Source organism: Elephas maximus, chromosome 23, assembly GCF_024166365.1.
Source record: "Elephas maximus indicus isolate mEleMax1 chromosome 23, mEleMax1 primary haplotype, whole genome shotgun sequence".
NCBI classification, from domain to species: domain Eukaryota; kingdom Metazoa; phylum Chordata; class Mammalia; order Proboscidea; family Elephantidae; genus Elephas; species Elephas maximus.
Window position 1 is genome coordinate 8,504,525 of NC_064841.1, and position 16,388 is coordinate 8,520,912.

At 42.3% G+C, this 16,388-nt stretch overlaps 1 protein-coding gene across 5 annotated transcripts in view; it reads right to left on the minus strand.

Annotated features, from left to right (window-relative positions):
* Nucleotides 1-705: 705 nt before the first annotated feature.
* Nucleotides 706-16,388, minus strand: part of MED12L (mediator complex subunit 12L) — a 361,451-nt gene continuing 345,768 nt past the window's right edge. For all 5 annotated transcript variants that reach the window (XM_049867828.1, XM_049867831.1, XM_049867829.1 and 2 more), the window contains 2 exons: nucleotides 5,087-5,168; nucleotides 706-2,897 (listed from right to left, as the gene is read on the minus strand). In XM_049867828.1, coding sequence (XP_049723785.1) covers nucleotides 2,845-2,897; nucleotides 5,087-5,168 — 135 coding nt within the window. In that variant the 3' untranslated portion in view covers nucleotides 706-2,844. The remainder of the gene's footprint in view (nucleotides 2,898-5,086; nucleotides 5,169-16,388) is intronic.

Genomic DNA, 16,388 nt, shown 5'->3' on the forward strand with positions numbered 1-16,388 from the left:
GCCTTCATAAGGCAGGAGGGGAGGAAGTAAAGAAGAACATTCCAAAGGTCTTGCTCAGAGACCTCAGTAGACAGAACCAAGAGCTACGTTAGCCTTCACCGTGTTTTCTTCAGCTAGTCCTACCTATGAGGTGACCTGTTTGCTACTCATCTCTTGGGGTGGTGTCCTGTGGCTTCGAGAGGCCAAAGAATACCCTTTCTGACAGTGGTCTCCTTCTATCTCCTGGCCAAAAGGACAAATAACCTGACAAATGCAACCCTATCAGGAATGAGCCTTCAGGGTATTACAGGCATGTCAAGTGTTCTTATATCCAAGAATCATGATAGATATATCCAACTCCATTCAAATCCAAGGTCTTATCCTTTAAGGGGAGCTGGGGTCCACCTGATCCTAGGATAATGTCCTGTCTCACCATGCAAGTTACCAGGTTCTGTCAAATGATGAGGCTTTCATGCGGGAGCATTTTTAATGAAACTAATACATATGATGGGGGAAAAAAATCTCTTAGGATAGGGGAATAAATAGGAGAAAATGGGATGAAACTAAAGTAGAAATTCCAGTTGCTTTCTTATAATTCACAGGGGAAAACCAGCTCTAGGCTTTTCTATAGACTCTTGGAACTATAGGGCCTTACCATCACTTAGCTTCCTCATCTAAAAAAAAAAAAAAAACAAAGGACACTATATATATATATATATATATATATATATATATATATATATCCCATAGCTTTCATGTGCAAAAGGATTAATAAATTAACTTCTGGAAAATATAAAGTGCAAACAAATGCTAGGCAATTAGAACACTCATTCTTGAAACAGTATGACTGCTGTTTGCAATATGGAGCTACAAAAATATACGGTTTAAGATGAAAACTGGCATTTTAAATACCAATAATTCTTGAGAAGACAAAGAAAAAAACAAAAACAAAACCAGGACAGGACGTGACCCAGGAGGCACGACTTTCGCATCTGGATTCTTTTGCCAATGCAGTCATTATAAGAATGTATTACTTTGATGAAAAATAATTTCATGAACTCTTAAGTACAATTTGCAAGAGAGAAAAAAAAAAAAACCTGATGTACAAAAACAGCTGAAACGTAAAGATTCATCTTCTGAAAGCAGATAGAGTTGGTTAAACTTAGTGAAAAGAATGGTCTTTAATGTTTTGGCAAAGTCTTTTCCAGCCCAGAGTAAACACAAAATGAGCAGGCCGGAGTCAAATATTTTCACAGTGTACAAAGCAGTTCGCATGGATGTTGCCACAGCAAAGTAAGCTGACATGTATCTGAGGTCATTTGTATGAGTCAAACTTTGCAATAAATAACTCACCTAGGAAGATATATAAATTACTTATACAATGATTTGCAAAAGAAATTGTCTGCTAAAGTTGTCCTAGCTACATTTAAAAAAAGGAGTTCTGCATGGTTTGCTCATTACAGACCAATCTATTCACAGTATGCTTGACTACGTGACGTGTAAAATCATACGGCAAAAGAAAAGGACTTTAATACAGAACATGGGAAAATATCCCCCACATGTTTTAAAATGCCCTGCAATTTTCACATTCAAAATTTTATCCATCTAAATCTAAAAAAATATTATATGGAATACTCTTAAGTTACACAAACTGATAATAATTTATTGTATTTTTTTACTCTAATAGGAGCAAATTACCACATACTTGAACAAAGTTAAAATAGTTACTATTTCTTTATAATAAATTTGATGTATAATTTACTTCAGTTGTGCTTTTCTGCACTAGTTTATAAATACAGTATATGCAATACACAACCAAGACTGACACCAACAATAATTAAATTCAAAATAGCAAATACTTACCATACAAAATAAAACAGCAAACACCATTTATGAAAACCAGAGCCTTCTGGACTTAGGGGCCAGATTTCTCTGGAAACCATGTCAAGTTTGAGCACTGTGGAATCTCAGGCCAGCTAGATTTTTTTTTTTTCTGAAGTTGGCATGAGGTTCAGGAGAACCAAAACTGAACAGTGATTTTTGCCAAATCTGGCAATCATGACTGGAGTAACTCTACTGTGGTTCGTTCGGGCCTCTTAGAACTTACGTTTAGTAACTTCACAAGGATTCTGGCCAATGGTCTTGCCAAGTGAAAACAAACAGGAGCCTGGCTACTTCCAACAGGCTTCCACGCACCCTAGGCATCGCTCACAGGGGCCTTGGAGAGTTTAAGTACTAAACAACCTGTGTGTCAGCACCTTTTGACCACAATGAAAGCAAAGCAAAAAAAAAAAAAATCCTACTTAAATAAGAACAAAGTTGATAAAGTGCTTATGAAATTACAAACATTTCAAATTAAGGTGATGTGAATAAAATGTCCACTTCACCATCACAGGTGAACAGAGAACAAATGAGTCAACTTTGCTGTCAAGATCTGACGTGCCTTTCAAATCAGTAGTCTGGTCCAGCACAGTTTGGGGAACAAAACAAAACAAAAAAGAAACGATCTTCATCATGAATGAATACATAAATATCTGAAATCCGCCATCATTCTTTCTGTAAATAGGAGTCTCAAAAAAGCACCAATTTCAAAAGGTCTGCTACCAAACTCTTCCTGGAGGGGGCCTGTAGGATGATCCACGCTTTTAAATTTACTTTGAAGTTGAACGCAACACCACCACACACCACAGCTTTTCCTTTCCTTTTCTGCTGGAACACCTTTGTGTGAAATGTAGCGTGAGACAGAGGAAAGCTTCAAAGAAACGAAAGAACAAAGGAACATTTCTAAGAATGACTACTGTGGTGAGTCTGGTTTTCTATTTTTCAGTGCAAACACAAAACTTCCCGTCTTCGACTCTTCCAGGCTCAGAAGTGTGAAGGATGCCCATAAGGAGTTACTCCTTGCTGAGGCTGGTTACCTAGGGAGAAAAACACACGCAAACAGAAAATCACAGATGCAGAAGTTTGCCACAGCAACGTATCGCCCCCTTGTCACTGCACTCAGTCCCAGCTCAGGAACAGGAAACACGTTGGCCGAGGAGTACAACCATAGCTCCCAGAGATCCTACCGATGGGGCCCCGATATTGCCACTGAATTCATTCTGTAGAGGGGCCGACTCTACATCAGAGACCCATGTCTGCCAACACAAGGTCTGAGAATCAGGTTAACTGGCCCACCCACACTCTCCACCTCTGAGCTAAGAAGCCACTCCATGTTAATACATGAAAGGACCAAATGTTCCATGAAACATCCAAGCTCTCAACATTTCTAGCAACCTGTCAGGCATTCTGTTTTAACCCTGACATAACAGATGAGACAGAAAGAAAGGCTGTCTTAGCTTGGGACTGGGTCATTTTTTGCAAGTGCCCGTAAGGTATATAAAAGAGAACTTTGCGAGACTGTGTGCATGTGCCAAAGTGTATGTTGTAGAGTGTGTATGTTGATTCAAGCATGTGTGCATGCATATATATTACACGGAGATGAAAAATAAAGAAGGGTCAGGAGATACGAAACAACTATACAGGGTTAGACAGAAGGGTCGGGAGATACAAAAAAACTACACACAGTGAGACAGAGTTACTGTTTGAACAACTCAGGTGGGACTATTCAAATCCAAGGGCCCCATCTGCCTGGGCAACATATATATAATTGGAGCCCTGGTGGCACAGTGGTTAGGAGCTCAGCTGCTAACCAAAAAGTTGGCCGTTCAAATCCACCAGCTGTTCACTGGAAACCCTAGGGGGCAGTTCTACTATGTCCAATAAGGTTGCTATGAGTTGGAATCACTCATCGGCAAGTGACATATATATGAACATACATGTAAGTACAGAGGAGCCCTCTGGAGTTGGGCAGCTCAGCTTATCCTGTGGTTAAGACATGGGCTCTGGAAGGTGATGATCTGAGCTTAAGTCCTAGCTTGGCCCCTTCCTGTTAGCTAAGTGGCCTTGGGCAAATAATTCAGAGTCCCTGTTTTTGAGTATTTCCTCATCTATAAAATGGGAATAGAAATAACACCTAACCTCAGAGGGTAGCTTAAGAATTAAGTGAACTGATAAATGAAAAGTCACAGTGCCTGGATCCAAGCATGTGCTCCTTAAATGATGACTTAAAAAAAAGGGGGGGTGGTGCATTCCTTCAACTCTGGTAGACCGGAAGTGGTGCTACTACCAAAAAAAACCATAGGCACATATTTCCAAACACTAGAAAAAATCCAGAAGATAAACTCATCATCTCTACTCAAAATTATATTCTCCTGGGGGCCATGTAAGAGTGTGAACTCTGGAACTTATGAAATACGAGAACATTTTAAACACAACTCCGTTGATTAGACTAACAAATTACCCACTGCTGTTGAGTTGACTCCCACTCATAGGGACCCTACAGGTCAGTGCAGAACTGGCCCACCTGGTGGATTCGAACTGCAGACTTTTGGTTAACAGCCGAGCTCTTAACCACTGCGCCACCAGGCTCCGTTTATTGGACTACACCTATTAAACCATAGTTGGAAAAGATGATTTCTTTACATGATTTAACTGAAATAAAATGAAGCCATTGAGTGAAATATTTTAGAGACTCTGAGGTGTGAGAGGTGCGTTCACTCTGGCAGGAAGTCAACACTGACAGCAGCCAGGGAGAAAATCAAGAGTAAGACCAAGCTGGCTCGATCGTAAACTGACCCTTTATGTTACAGTATCAGCAGGTGACGAGACCTGTGTCACTGCCTTCATCACCAGCTGACCTTTGGACATCACAACCACATAACAACCCAAGACCTAGAAGAGGTCACTGGTCTGTCTCCTCATTGCGTGGATGAAAAGACCATATGACACAGCTAATGGTGATCAAGGTGGCACCAGAATTTAGGTCTCCTAACATTGAAGTTAGTATTTAAAAAAAAGATTGAGGCTTTTCCAGGAAAACAAGCATTCAACCAAAACAAACAAAAACAAAATAAAAACACCCTGGGCGAAGCCAAAGATGAAAATGCTACCAAGGAAGACAGTTCGGTGTTTCAGGAGCCTACTACCTGTGTGCCGCTCGCTGTTTTGTTTCTTTGCTTTTAATTTCCTAGGAACCACCTGTCCCACAACAGACAGGAGTACTTACTAGAAAGCTGTTTCTGGAGCTGCCGCACCAAAGCAGCCGTCTGCTGCTGCTGCTGGGTCTGCTGCAAGCCTTGCCTGGGAAACTGTAATTGCAACAGGAGAAAGGATGGAAATCAGCCCACTGTGCCAATCACAGACAAGAACAAAGACTAGATCGTGGGGTCATATGGCTTGGAATGTATGGTACCAATGCGCAATGCCCAGTGTGGTACGTTAATGTTCGTCTACACCCTAGTGGCTAGCATCTGAGGTGCCCCGCCCATTCAGGAACCCACTCTCCAGGTGGTGGCTGGTAGTTTTTAGGTGCCATCGAAGTCGTTTCCAACTCGTAGTGACTCTATGTACAACAGAACAAAACACTGCCCAGTCCTGCACCATCCCCACAATTGTTACGCTTGAGCCATTGTTGCAGTCACTGTGTCAGTCCCTCTCGCTGAGGGTCTTCCTCTTTTTTGCTGACCCCCTACCCCCCCGCCAGGTGGTTAGTTAGCATTTATTTGAAGGACCCTGATCAAGGAGTCTACAGTCCAGAGATGGTGCCCGGTGCTTCTAATATCCTTGTGATTTCCACTTTCCTAGTTCGCTAATTGGCATCGTGATATTTTCATTTTCATTGGCAAAATGAAGGTCCTGTGGTCAGAGGATTTGCCCAGCCACCACAGGTCTTGCCTTGCATAAGTGGGAGAAAAGAAGTTGGCGAGGCAGGGTAGCGCCCTATGATAGGGCTCATCTGGGACTGTGTTCCCCCACATGATGGCAGGTCTGGTTGCCTTATACATTACAAGGTCAGCTCATCCCACCCTCAGGATACTACTGCCCAGGCTGGGACCAGGGTGAGGAGAGTGAGGCACTGAGGGCACAAATGTCAATGGAGTCTAGTTCTTAGGATCATGCAAGTGCAGGGTCGGAAGAATCCCGCCCTGGTTACACCCGTTAAGTTGATAAAGGAATTATGGTGTTTATTCCAAAGGGAAGTAAAAATCAGTATCTGGTGGAAGCAAAGTTGACTTTTGATGAGAATCATTTGCAGTATTGCTTTTTTTCACTATAAAACCAAAATAGCAAACCCGATTCCGACTCACAGTGACCATACGGTTTCCAAAGAGCAGCTGATGGATTCGAACTGCTGACCTTTTGGTTAGCTGCTGAGCACTTAATCACTGTGCCACCAGGGCTCTATATAAGTATGTCCCATATATTGCATTGGACAAAGACTGCATTTAGTGGGACATACTTACACTAAAATATTATTTGTTATTAATCTGAAATTCAACTAGGAATCCTGTATTGTATTTGGCCACCCTAATTATAGGGTATCACCGGTTTATCTCCTCTAAAAGTGAATTTTGCACCACGCCTGGACATATTTCTCTCCCAATAGACTGTGAGCAACTTAAGGACAAGGACTTGGGTTTACAGACAGCTGTAGCCCCGGTGCCCAGCAGTGCCAGGCATGTCATGAGAGCTCACTGAAATCTATGAAATGACAGGTTCTGAAGTGACTTCAAGTCCTACGGCCTTCCTAATAATCAAGAAGAAACACAAAACTGATGGCGTATTTCTATCACTGTTTTCCCTGATACGAGGCTGAAATACAGTACCTTGTCATTTTTTTGTTTTCTTCCCCAAATGCCCCAAATCAAGAGGGAACAATAAAATGAACATCTAGCCTTCATTTATGAAGGGAAAATAAGAAATGCTTTCTTTTCTATTCAGTTCTGCCTATGCTTCTTTGGAAATACCACCCTATCAATCTTATTAATTTAACAAAACGCATATGGTGCTCACTACGTACCAGTCACCGTTGGAGGCATCTTACACATATTAGCCTGTTTCATCCCGATACAGTAGTGCCTACCCTCAATCTCTTACCCAAAGACCTTGGGGAAGATGTGTTCTGGAATTCAGTGCCTCTACAGCTTGCTATAATATATTCATAATATACACAGCAAGCAAATCTAGGACAACACTCCTAGATTTGACAACACTTAAACAAATTTCTGCAGCAAAACACAGGAATAGTCAGGCCGGATAAACGAAAAGTGCCGCATGACCCATTCCAGTCAGCTATTGCTACCAAATGAGTTCGGGTCAGAGTTTGCTGCTAAATAGTTATAAATAATATCTACATTTCCAGAGGCGTTTGACTTTTGGAGATGGATATAAGGAACTGCGAACCTTTACTATCATTCTCATTTTATCAGTGAGAAACTGAGGCTCAGAGGGGTTAAGTGGCTTGCCCCTGATCCCTACACTAAGCACTGGGGCTGGGATTCAAACTAAGCATCCTGGCTCCAGAGCCCATAATCTTAACCTCTATCCAATGCAATCCTTAATGAGAAATACCAGTTTCCAAATATTAGCTCATTTGGAAATAATCGTAGATTTTAAATGGTTGGCTACAAAAATTTCTGATCTTAACCCATCAGCTGGAGCACACTGGGGTGCATACCTCATGAATATTTAACATTCACTCATCATTTGGCAGATATTTAGGTACCTTCTAAGTCAGCTTCCAGAATAATTCACAGTGATGACATGACGCACTGCAGTGATCTCCTCAGATTCTATATGTGGAGGTTCCCAGGCACAAATGAGGCATCTAAGAAACTTGGGTGTGTATGAGTATGCGTGCGTGTGCGTGTGCGTGCTTGTGTGTACTGGGGAGTAGGTTCTCAAAGTGTGTGATCCAGGGATGCTTGGGGGTTCTTGAGACTCTTTCAGCATATCTGCAAGGTCAAAACTATTTTCCTAATAATAATACTAAGACATTTGCTTTTTTCACTCCCATTCTTTCATGGGCATACGGGGGCACAGTTTTCCAGCAGCTCCCTCACGTGTAACACTGTAACCAACGGAATGCCTTCTATTGAGCTGGACATTAAAGAAATCTGTAAAAATGTAAAATGGTATCATTCTTCTTGCTAATTTGTATTTTTAAAAATATAGCTATTTTTCATAAAACTCCATTATCTATATTAACATGGAATGAGTTTACTATTTTAAAATAAATTCCTAAGTTAATATCTTTAATATGTAACTGCTAGTACAGTAAATATTGCTAGATACACAAAAGCCCTTTGGGCTTACAGTAATTTTTGAAAGTGAAAGGGTTCTGATCCCACAGGGCTTGAGAAGAGCATCTTCGGTTGGCCAGAGGAAGTGGCGAGACTCATCTGGTCATGCTCTGCGGTCTTCTCAGCTGGTGCCTGTTATGACATCTGCTTCCTCTCAAGGCCACCCTGATGCTAATTTTAACTTGCTTTCCACCTGTACATGAACACCAGCAGGCAAGAGAACCCTGCATACTACTTCCCTGGGCCCTGGGGCATGGAGCACCATCAACTCCCCCAGAGAAACCTTGCGGTTGAGTGTTTCCCACCAAGCGACTGCACACCTGTAAGGAACTGGACTCTGCATACGGCTGAGGACACAAAACCATCAGAGGAAATTTGAAGAACATACTCCTAGGACTCCTCCCCAGACTTCCTCAGCTAGAATGTCTGGGGATAATGAGCTAGAAAGCTCTATCCCTCCCAGGTGGTTCTGATGCTTGGATAGATTTTGGAATTATCACTGTGGTGGGAGTCAGAACTTTTAAGTTACCTAAATAGGTCAATACGTAGATTTACTGAAGTCCTAAAAACTGCAATCTGCATATTTTTAATCCTCGCTGCTAGGATGTAGTAACTGAAGGGGGGCCCTGGTGGCTTAGTGGTTAAGAGCGTGGCTGCTAACCAAAAGGTCAGTGGTTTGAATCCACCAGTAACTCCTTGGAAACCCTATGGGGAAGTTCTACTCTGTCCTATAGGGCCACCATGAGTCAGAACTGACTCAACAGTAACGGGGCACAGGCCCTCAATAATGGAGTCCCTGGGTAGTGCAAACAGTTAACATGCTTGGCTGCTAGCCAAAAGGTTGGCAGTTCAAGTCCACCCAGAGGTATATCAGAAGAAACGCTTGGTGATGTACTTGTGAAAAATCGGCCACTGAAGGCCCTGTGGAGCAGTTAGACTCTGACGTGCGTGGGGCTGCCACACGTGAGAACAGACTTCACAGCCACGGTTTTTTTTTTTTGCCCTTAATGACAGCTGTGAGGTTCTCCGTCAAGTTCTCACTCTTTCTATGACCACGATACCAGTGAGAACAGGAACAACGCACAAAGGAAGCATTTTAAGACAGCACTGCCAGCTGTCAGATTCCACAGGCCATTTTGGGGGTTCCTGGGGATTAAACACAACCCTTCATCTGTACAAGCTTAGGCAGAACAGACTGCAGCAATGCACTGAGCCCTCCGTGGAGTACCTGGAAAAAACTGCACGCAGTAAGGTGCATCTCTGCTCTGAAGGGACGGCATACCCCAGAGACCTAGCAGCAATGCACTGAGCCCTCCGTGGAGTACCTGGAAAAAACTGCACGCAGTAAGGTGCATCTCTGCTCTGAAGGGACGGCACATCCCAGAGACCTAGCAGCAATGCACTGACCCCTCTGTGGAGTACCTGGAAAAAACTGCACGCAGTAAGGTGCATCTCTGCTCTGAATGGACGGTACATTCCAGAGACCTAGCTGCAATGCACTGAGCCCTCCGTGGAGTACCTGGAAAAAACTGCACGCAGTAAGGTGCATCTCTGCTCTGAAGGGACGGCACATCCCAGAGACCTAGCAGCAATGCACTGACCCCTCCGTGGAGTACCTGGAAAAAACTGCTTGCAGTAAGGTGCATCTCTGCTCTGAAGGGACAGCACACCCCAGAGACCTAGCAGCTCATGCAGACCCAGGATAACCAGATGATGTATTTCAGAGCAATTGTTATGTATTTGTCTTCAAGGTCACTAATAACTTGCATAACGTCATCAATTATTTTGATCAGCACGCTATTTTTTAATTAGGGGAAAAAACCCCAAACATACTGGCTACCTGTTACCAGAAATCTCTCCAGAGCTTCTCCAACCTCCTTCTATAAATATTACTTCTCCTTTCCCTTCTCCAAAAAAAAAAAAAGCTCCAATCCTCAAATTCACGTTAAGGAAAGCAACATATCTAAATAAAGCTCTCGGGACTGAATTTTTTCTAGGAGTGTTGGGGCAGTGGTAAAAGTGCTTGGCTGCCAACCAAAAGGTCAGCAGTTCGAACCCAGATGTGGCAGTCTCCTTCTGTAAAGATTTACAAACTTGGAAACCCTATGGGGCAATTCCACTCGGTCCTCCAGGGGGGCTATGAGTTGGGATCGACGGCAGTGGAATGGGGGGAATTTCTCCTACTCACAAAGGAGGACATTAAGGCTACTTCTGAACTTCAGAAGTATGATAGAAAATTTCTAAAATATCTCTGAATGAAATATATGAACTCCTTGAGGCAGATGATGACAATTTCACATATGATCTCTGACTGAAAGTTAATACAACTGTGTAATTAACTTACTGCAGCCGTCACGTCAGCACGTTTCCAGGTCACCCAACGAACGACAACTTGAGTTTAAGGTGAGAAGACACGAGAGAGGGGACGGTGTAAACATTATTTCCTTAAAAGCTGGAAGGAGCTCTAAAGAAAGGATCTGGTCTGTGAACATATCTAGTTGTGAGTTAATTTAATCATAACAAATCAAAAGCTTTAAAACTACTTTTCAAGTCAAAACGGTAATTGAGGCCCAAACTAGAGAAGCCGAATACATTGTCCCAATATGGGCACCTGTCTTATTTCCAGATGTCCCTCCTTCACAGGAGGCAAGGACTTAACTAAGGAAATGACAATGCCAAGCCAAAATAAATAAATAAAACCAAACCCATCGCCATCAAGTCGGTTCCAACTCATAGCTACCCTATGGGACAGAGCAGAACTGCCCCAGACGGTTTGCATGGAGTGGCTGGTGGATCTGAACTGCTGATCTTTTGGTTAGCAGCCGAGCTCTTAACCACTGAGCCAGCAATAATGTTATGTTGAAACCACATTTAATTTGTAGGCATGAACTTTTCTTACTTGTTTTTGCTCTTTTCACAGAAAAGCTGTTTTCTGATGCACTTCATTTTGAATAAGCGCCAACTTCTGTTCTAAGTTTGTTTTACTCCTAAATACACTTTGTATAGCGGTGGCTGCCTGCCTACATGGGCGTAGACAGTCACTGCTCCATACAGTCCCTGCTGACACAGTCAACAAAGGAAAAGACCAGAAGTCAGAAGGAGTGAATTGAATCCTATTGCATTCCAAGGTCCAGACATTCGACCTTCATCAAGCCTCCCCAAACTTCTCTTATCCTTCTAGATCTCTGTAGCTCTTCCTATATCAAAAATACAACACCCCCACAGCTCGGCTGTTCGACCATTTCCTGTGATTATAAGGCCTCTCCTGGGAAGGAGGGTGTTTGGTACTTCACTGGGGAGCTCCATCGCGTCTCTCAGGGCTATGGTCTCTACTGTGCATATGGAACAAGCCCTTGTTAAGATGAATCATAAATGTCAGCAGAGGGCAGCAGGGCAAATCCTGGGGAGGGTGGTGGCTGTGCTGTCACTTCTCCCCCAATACTGCATGAATCAGAACCCCAGATGAGTCAGAGCTGGCTTCTCCTCAACAGCCAACTCACTGCTCTCTCCTCCAACAAAGACAGAACCTGAGCGGGGAGCACTGGCCAGTAAAAAGAACTGGGTCTGCTGGAGATGTTTATAATAAATACAAATAAATATATTTATAATACATATGATAAATCTGGGTGGAGCTACTAAGAAACCAAAAGATTAAAAAAAAAAAAAAAACCCTTGCTGTCGAGTCAATTCTGACTCACAGTGACCCTACAGGACAGAGCAGAACTGCCCCGTAGGGTTTCCAAGGAGCGGCTGGTGGATTTGAACTGCCGACCTTTTGGTTAGCAGCCACAGCATTTAACCACTAAGCCACTAGGGTTTCCAAAAGATAAAGAGGAATACAACATGTTTCTTAGTATTGCTGAGGCTTTGTGCTATTACTGCACTAAAGATAAACAACCACAGATGACTTTTTCCCTGTATTTCTATTTTAAGTGAGAAAACCATAAAGGAGGAATAAAATTTATACCAAAATATCCTTGGTCGGCACTATTTTTGAAATTGGAAACAATCTAAAAGTTCAAAAGCAGGTGGGGTGGTTAAACAGATGACGGCAGAGCAATACAACAGACTGATTTCTCAGCTGTTTGAGATCACACACGTTCGTAGATTTTACGTTAATAAACTCAAAGTATATCTGCACAAGTATGCTAAATAAAAGAGCTGAACTAATTACGGTAACATATAAAACCAAGGTCACTGACCAAGAAAAGAAAAATCAGAACTACAGAATATAAGGCTCAGTGGGGTATTTTCTATTATTACTGTTAAGCAATACAGGAATAAACCCCAAAAGGGAAGCCGTTGGTTAAACCCCCTAACACAGGCGCTGCAGACAAACGCCTATAGAAGGCAGGCAGGTGATGTACCTGAGTGGAAAGGGCTTAATGGGGGAGACAGGAGGGCGTCGTGATACTATGGGGACACTGGTGAACATGTGCCTTGTCCAAAGGGGGTAGGCACGACTCAATTTCCCTAAGGCAGAAGACAGCTACAACTCAGACCCAGCATGGCAGAGTTCTCATGCTTAATGAAAAAATGAAAATCTGTCTTTGTGCGTGTAGGTTTCAGTAAAATTACTTGTTAAGAATAATGAGAAAGCCAATTAAATTATGTCTGTGTTTCACCCCCAACATACAAACACGAATCTAAACTAAAATATACATCCCTATCTTTGTATGGGAGCTCTGGCGACACAGTGGTTAACAGATGGCTTGCTAACCAAAAGGTCAACAGTTCGAATCCACCAGCGGCTCCTTGGAAACCCTACAGGGCAGTTCTACTCTGTCCTATAGGGTCCCTATGAGTTGGAATCAACTTGATGGCACTTAACAACAACATCTTTGTATGCACGCACATGGCCGTTTTCACAGAGCTTGTCACTGCCTTGTGCAGAGTTTGTTCCTCATTCCATCCATTCCTAACCCCCAACCAAAATTTCACCTGGTTACTTGGAACCATTTAAGCCACCTACTCTCTGCACTACTTCCTTTCTTCATCCTTACGGGAATCATGCTGATAACTCATACTCCAGGTCCAAGTGCCTGAGAAGGTATTGTTCTCTCAAGATAAGAAAATCAGGAGACAGCCTTTTCTTCCTGAGGCACAAAGGAAACCCTGGTTCACACTCCTTTCTTTCCCAGTGACACGAATGTCTTTGGAAACCACTAGTTTTTGCTATCAGAAGCTGCTCAGGTCCTGACATGTTATGATGGTGCCAGTCCACTGACACTCTTTAACGCCCAGGTGGGTCCCTCATCATCTGCCTACATCTCAATAAATGGTATCAGAGGCCCACAGCCCACCCAGTCCCCCTTTTCGGGCTTCCCTATGCAAACAAGGGCTCCAGTATATGTCCTCACCATCCAAACCTGGGAAAATTCCATAACCTCTCTGTAAGAGTATGTAACCACAACGGAAAACACAGCCAAGGCTTATCGTACCTTTGTGTAAAACTCATCTACCCTTTATCACATTCACAAAATTCTTTCAGGAGCCACACACCTCAGGTCTGTTTGTCATGTCTGAAAAAAGCCTTCTGTTTAAGACTCAGAAGAAATTGCCAGATGAGTTTTTGAAATATTATCAACTACGTACGTGGAGGGGATACTAGACGTTTATCCTGGTACTCATCTGAACACAGATTGTCCATACGAAGGTGTACACACTGAGACATAGAGACACCCTGACTAAAAAAAGAAAAAAAATTTTTTTTTCTTTTTTTTAGTAAGATGCCTAAATGCTTTAAAAAATAACCGTTCAACAAAGAATCACTCACATATATCATCTTCTGTATTAACAGGACTCTAAATTTCTACCCCTGAAATTTAACACTTGAGTCTAAACATCTTTCATTTTCTAAATATTTTAAATTGTCCTAGCCCATCCTAAGATGTAAGACACAGAAAATATTTTTGCCGCCTATAAGAAACTGCTGCCAAGATTACAATATAGTGCTCTAAATATCAAAGTAAGACAATGTGCTTTTCAAAGCAGCTTTTAGAAAGGCTTGAGCTTTTATAAAAAGGTCGTGAGAGGTCAACTGTGGATTTTACTGCCCGTTCAAGTTGCTGCGAATGCAAGTTTCTGTTTCCCTGGCATTACTTTCCTGTGAACGCCATGGGGAAAAACTGTGTCATATTCTGACTAACCCCATCAATCCCTGAGATGCCAGTATTTTTAGCTAGTGAGCGAACTGCAACTTGTTGCATTAAAAAACTTCAAAACTGCCTTAAAAAAAAAAAATTGCCACTGAGTAGATTTCAACTCATAGCGACCCTATAGGACAGGGTAGGACTACCCCACAGAGTTTCCAAGGCTGCAATCTTCATAGAATCAGATCGCCAGGTCCTTTCTCCTACTGGGCCACCAAGGCTTAGCAACCAACACTGAATGCATTTAATACACATATTTTATATGTAACAAATTCATTAAATACTTATGAATATAATAAAACTTGTTGCCGTTGAGCCAATTCCAACTTACAGTGACCCTGTAGGAGAGAGTAGAAGTTTCCAAGGAGTGTCTGGTGGATTTGAACTGCTGACCTTTTGGTTAACAGCCAAATACTTAGCCACTGTGTCATCAGGGCTCCATGAATAGAACAGATGAGGACGAAAATATTAAGTTCCCTCACATTACCTAGTTGCCGTCTAGCTAGCTCTGGCTCATGATGCTCCCATGTGTAGAGGAGAACTGTGCTCCATGGGGTTGTCAGCGGCTGCTCTGTCAGAAGCAGATGGCCAGGCGTTTCTTCTGAGGCATCTCTGGGTGGACACGAGTGGCCAAGCTTCCAGCTATCAGCCAAGTGTGTTAACCATCTGCAGCACCCAGGGACTCTTTCCCTTATGTTGTTGTTGCTGTATGCCATTGAGTCGATTCCAACTCATAGAGACCCTATATGACAGAGTAAAACTGCCCCATGGGGTTTCCCAGGCTATAATCTTTACAGGAGCAGACAGCCAGATCTTCTCTCCCATGGAACCGCTGGTGGGTTCAAACCGCTGACCTTTTGGTTAGCAACTGAGCACTTAACCACTGCGTCACCAGGGCTCCTTCTCCCTTACATTTGATATACCTTAATTCTAGCTGAACACGTGGGTAAAATCTCTCCTTAATTCTGCATTAGCTGATCTGCTGACTCAAACTATGACTAAGAAATTGGGAATAATTTCCACCTCAGCCGTATCAAGCTGAATTTGCGATGGAATCAAAGGTTTATTTTTTATGATGCCCAAAATTACTATATTTCAGATACTTGACATCCTGACCAATGATATCTATCTTTGTTTACATAGCAGAACTGAGAATAAAACTGATTTTATATGCTTAAATAAACAGCTTATACATTTCCTACACATTACATTATAAAACCCAAAAACCAAACTCACTGCCGTCGAGTCGATTCCGACTCATAGTGACCCTATAGGACAGGGTGAAACTGCCCGATAGAGTTTCCAAGGAGCGCCTGGTGGATTCGAACTGCCGACCTCTTGGTTAGCAGCCATAGCACTTAACCACTATGCCACCAGGGTTTCCACATTACATTATATTACATTATACACCAGCTAAAATAACGTTTGATAACAGATGGAAAAAAGGCCAAAGAGAAAGACCACTGGGGAAGATTCGGTTCATGTTTGCGTAACTGCGTATGACAATCCGATCCAAAATTGTGCTGAAACTATCATGTGCTTTATAAGGATATGTGCCTGCAAATTAAGTTCAATACTTTTGAAAAGTCACACAGCCCGATGATGGTGCTTACCATCTGTGTGATTCAACATATAGATTGTTCTTATTAATTATAAGCCATATATATATACATTTTTTATATATAAAGTATTTATCTACATATCTGAATGAAGGGCAGAAAAACCGCTGATAGAATGCAATACCATACTACTACATATTCAAAAATGACTGAAGTTGTCCTACGTTGAAAGTGCGCTTTTTGTTAAAGTAGGTGTTATGTAACCATTTCCTTACTGGCAATGGCTGGCCAAAGCAGTTACAGTTCTCAAATTATTGGGTTCCTGATAATTACCAGTCAAGTGCTCATTTATGAATCTGCATTAAATATCTGAAAAGGTATAATTATAGGACAGTTATTTCCCCCTGGGTCTTTACATAACCCTCTGCGGCTAATGTGAGCGTTACAGCAGGAGATGCCTTAGTTTTAAATTAGAAAGAAAAAAAGCTCAGGATTTGCCAGAACAACATCAAGTA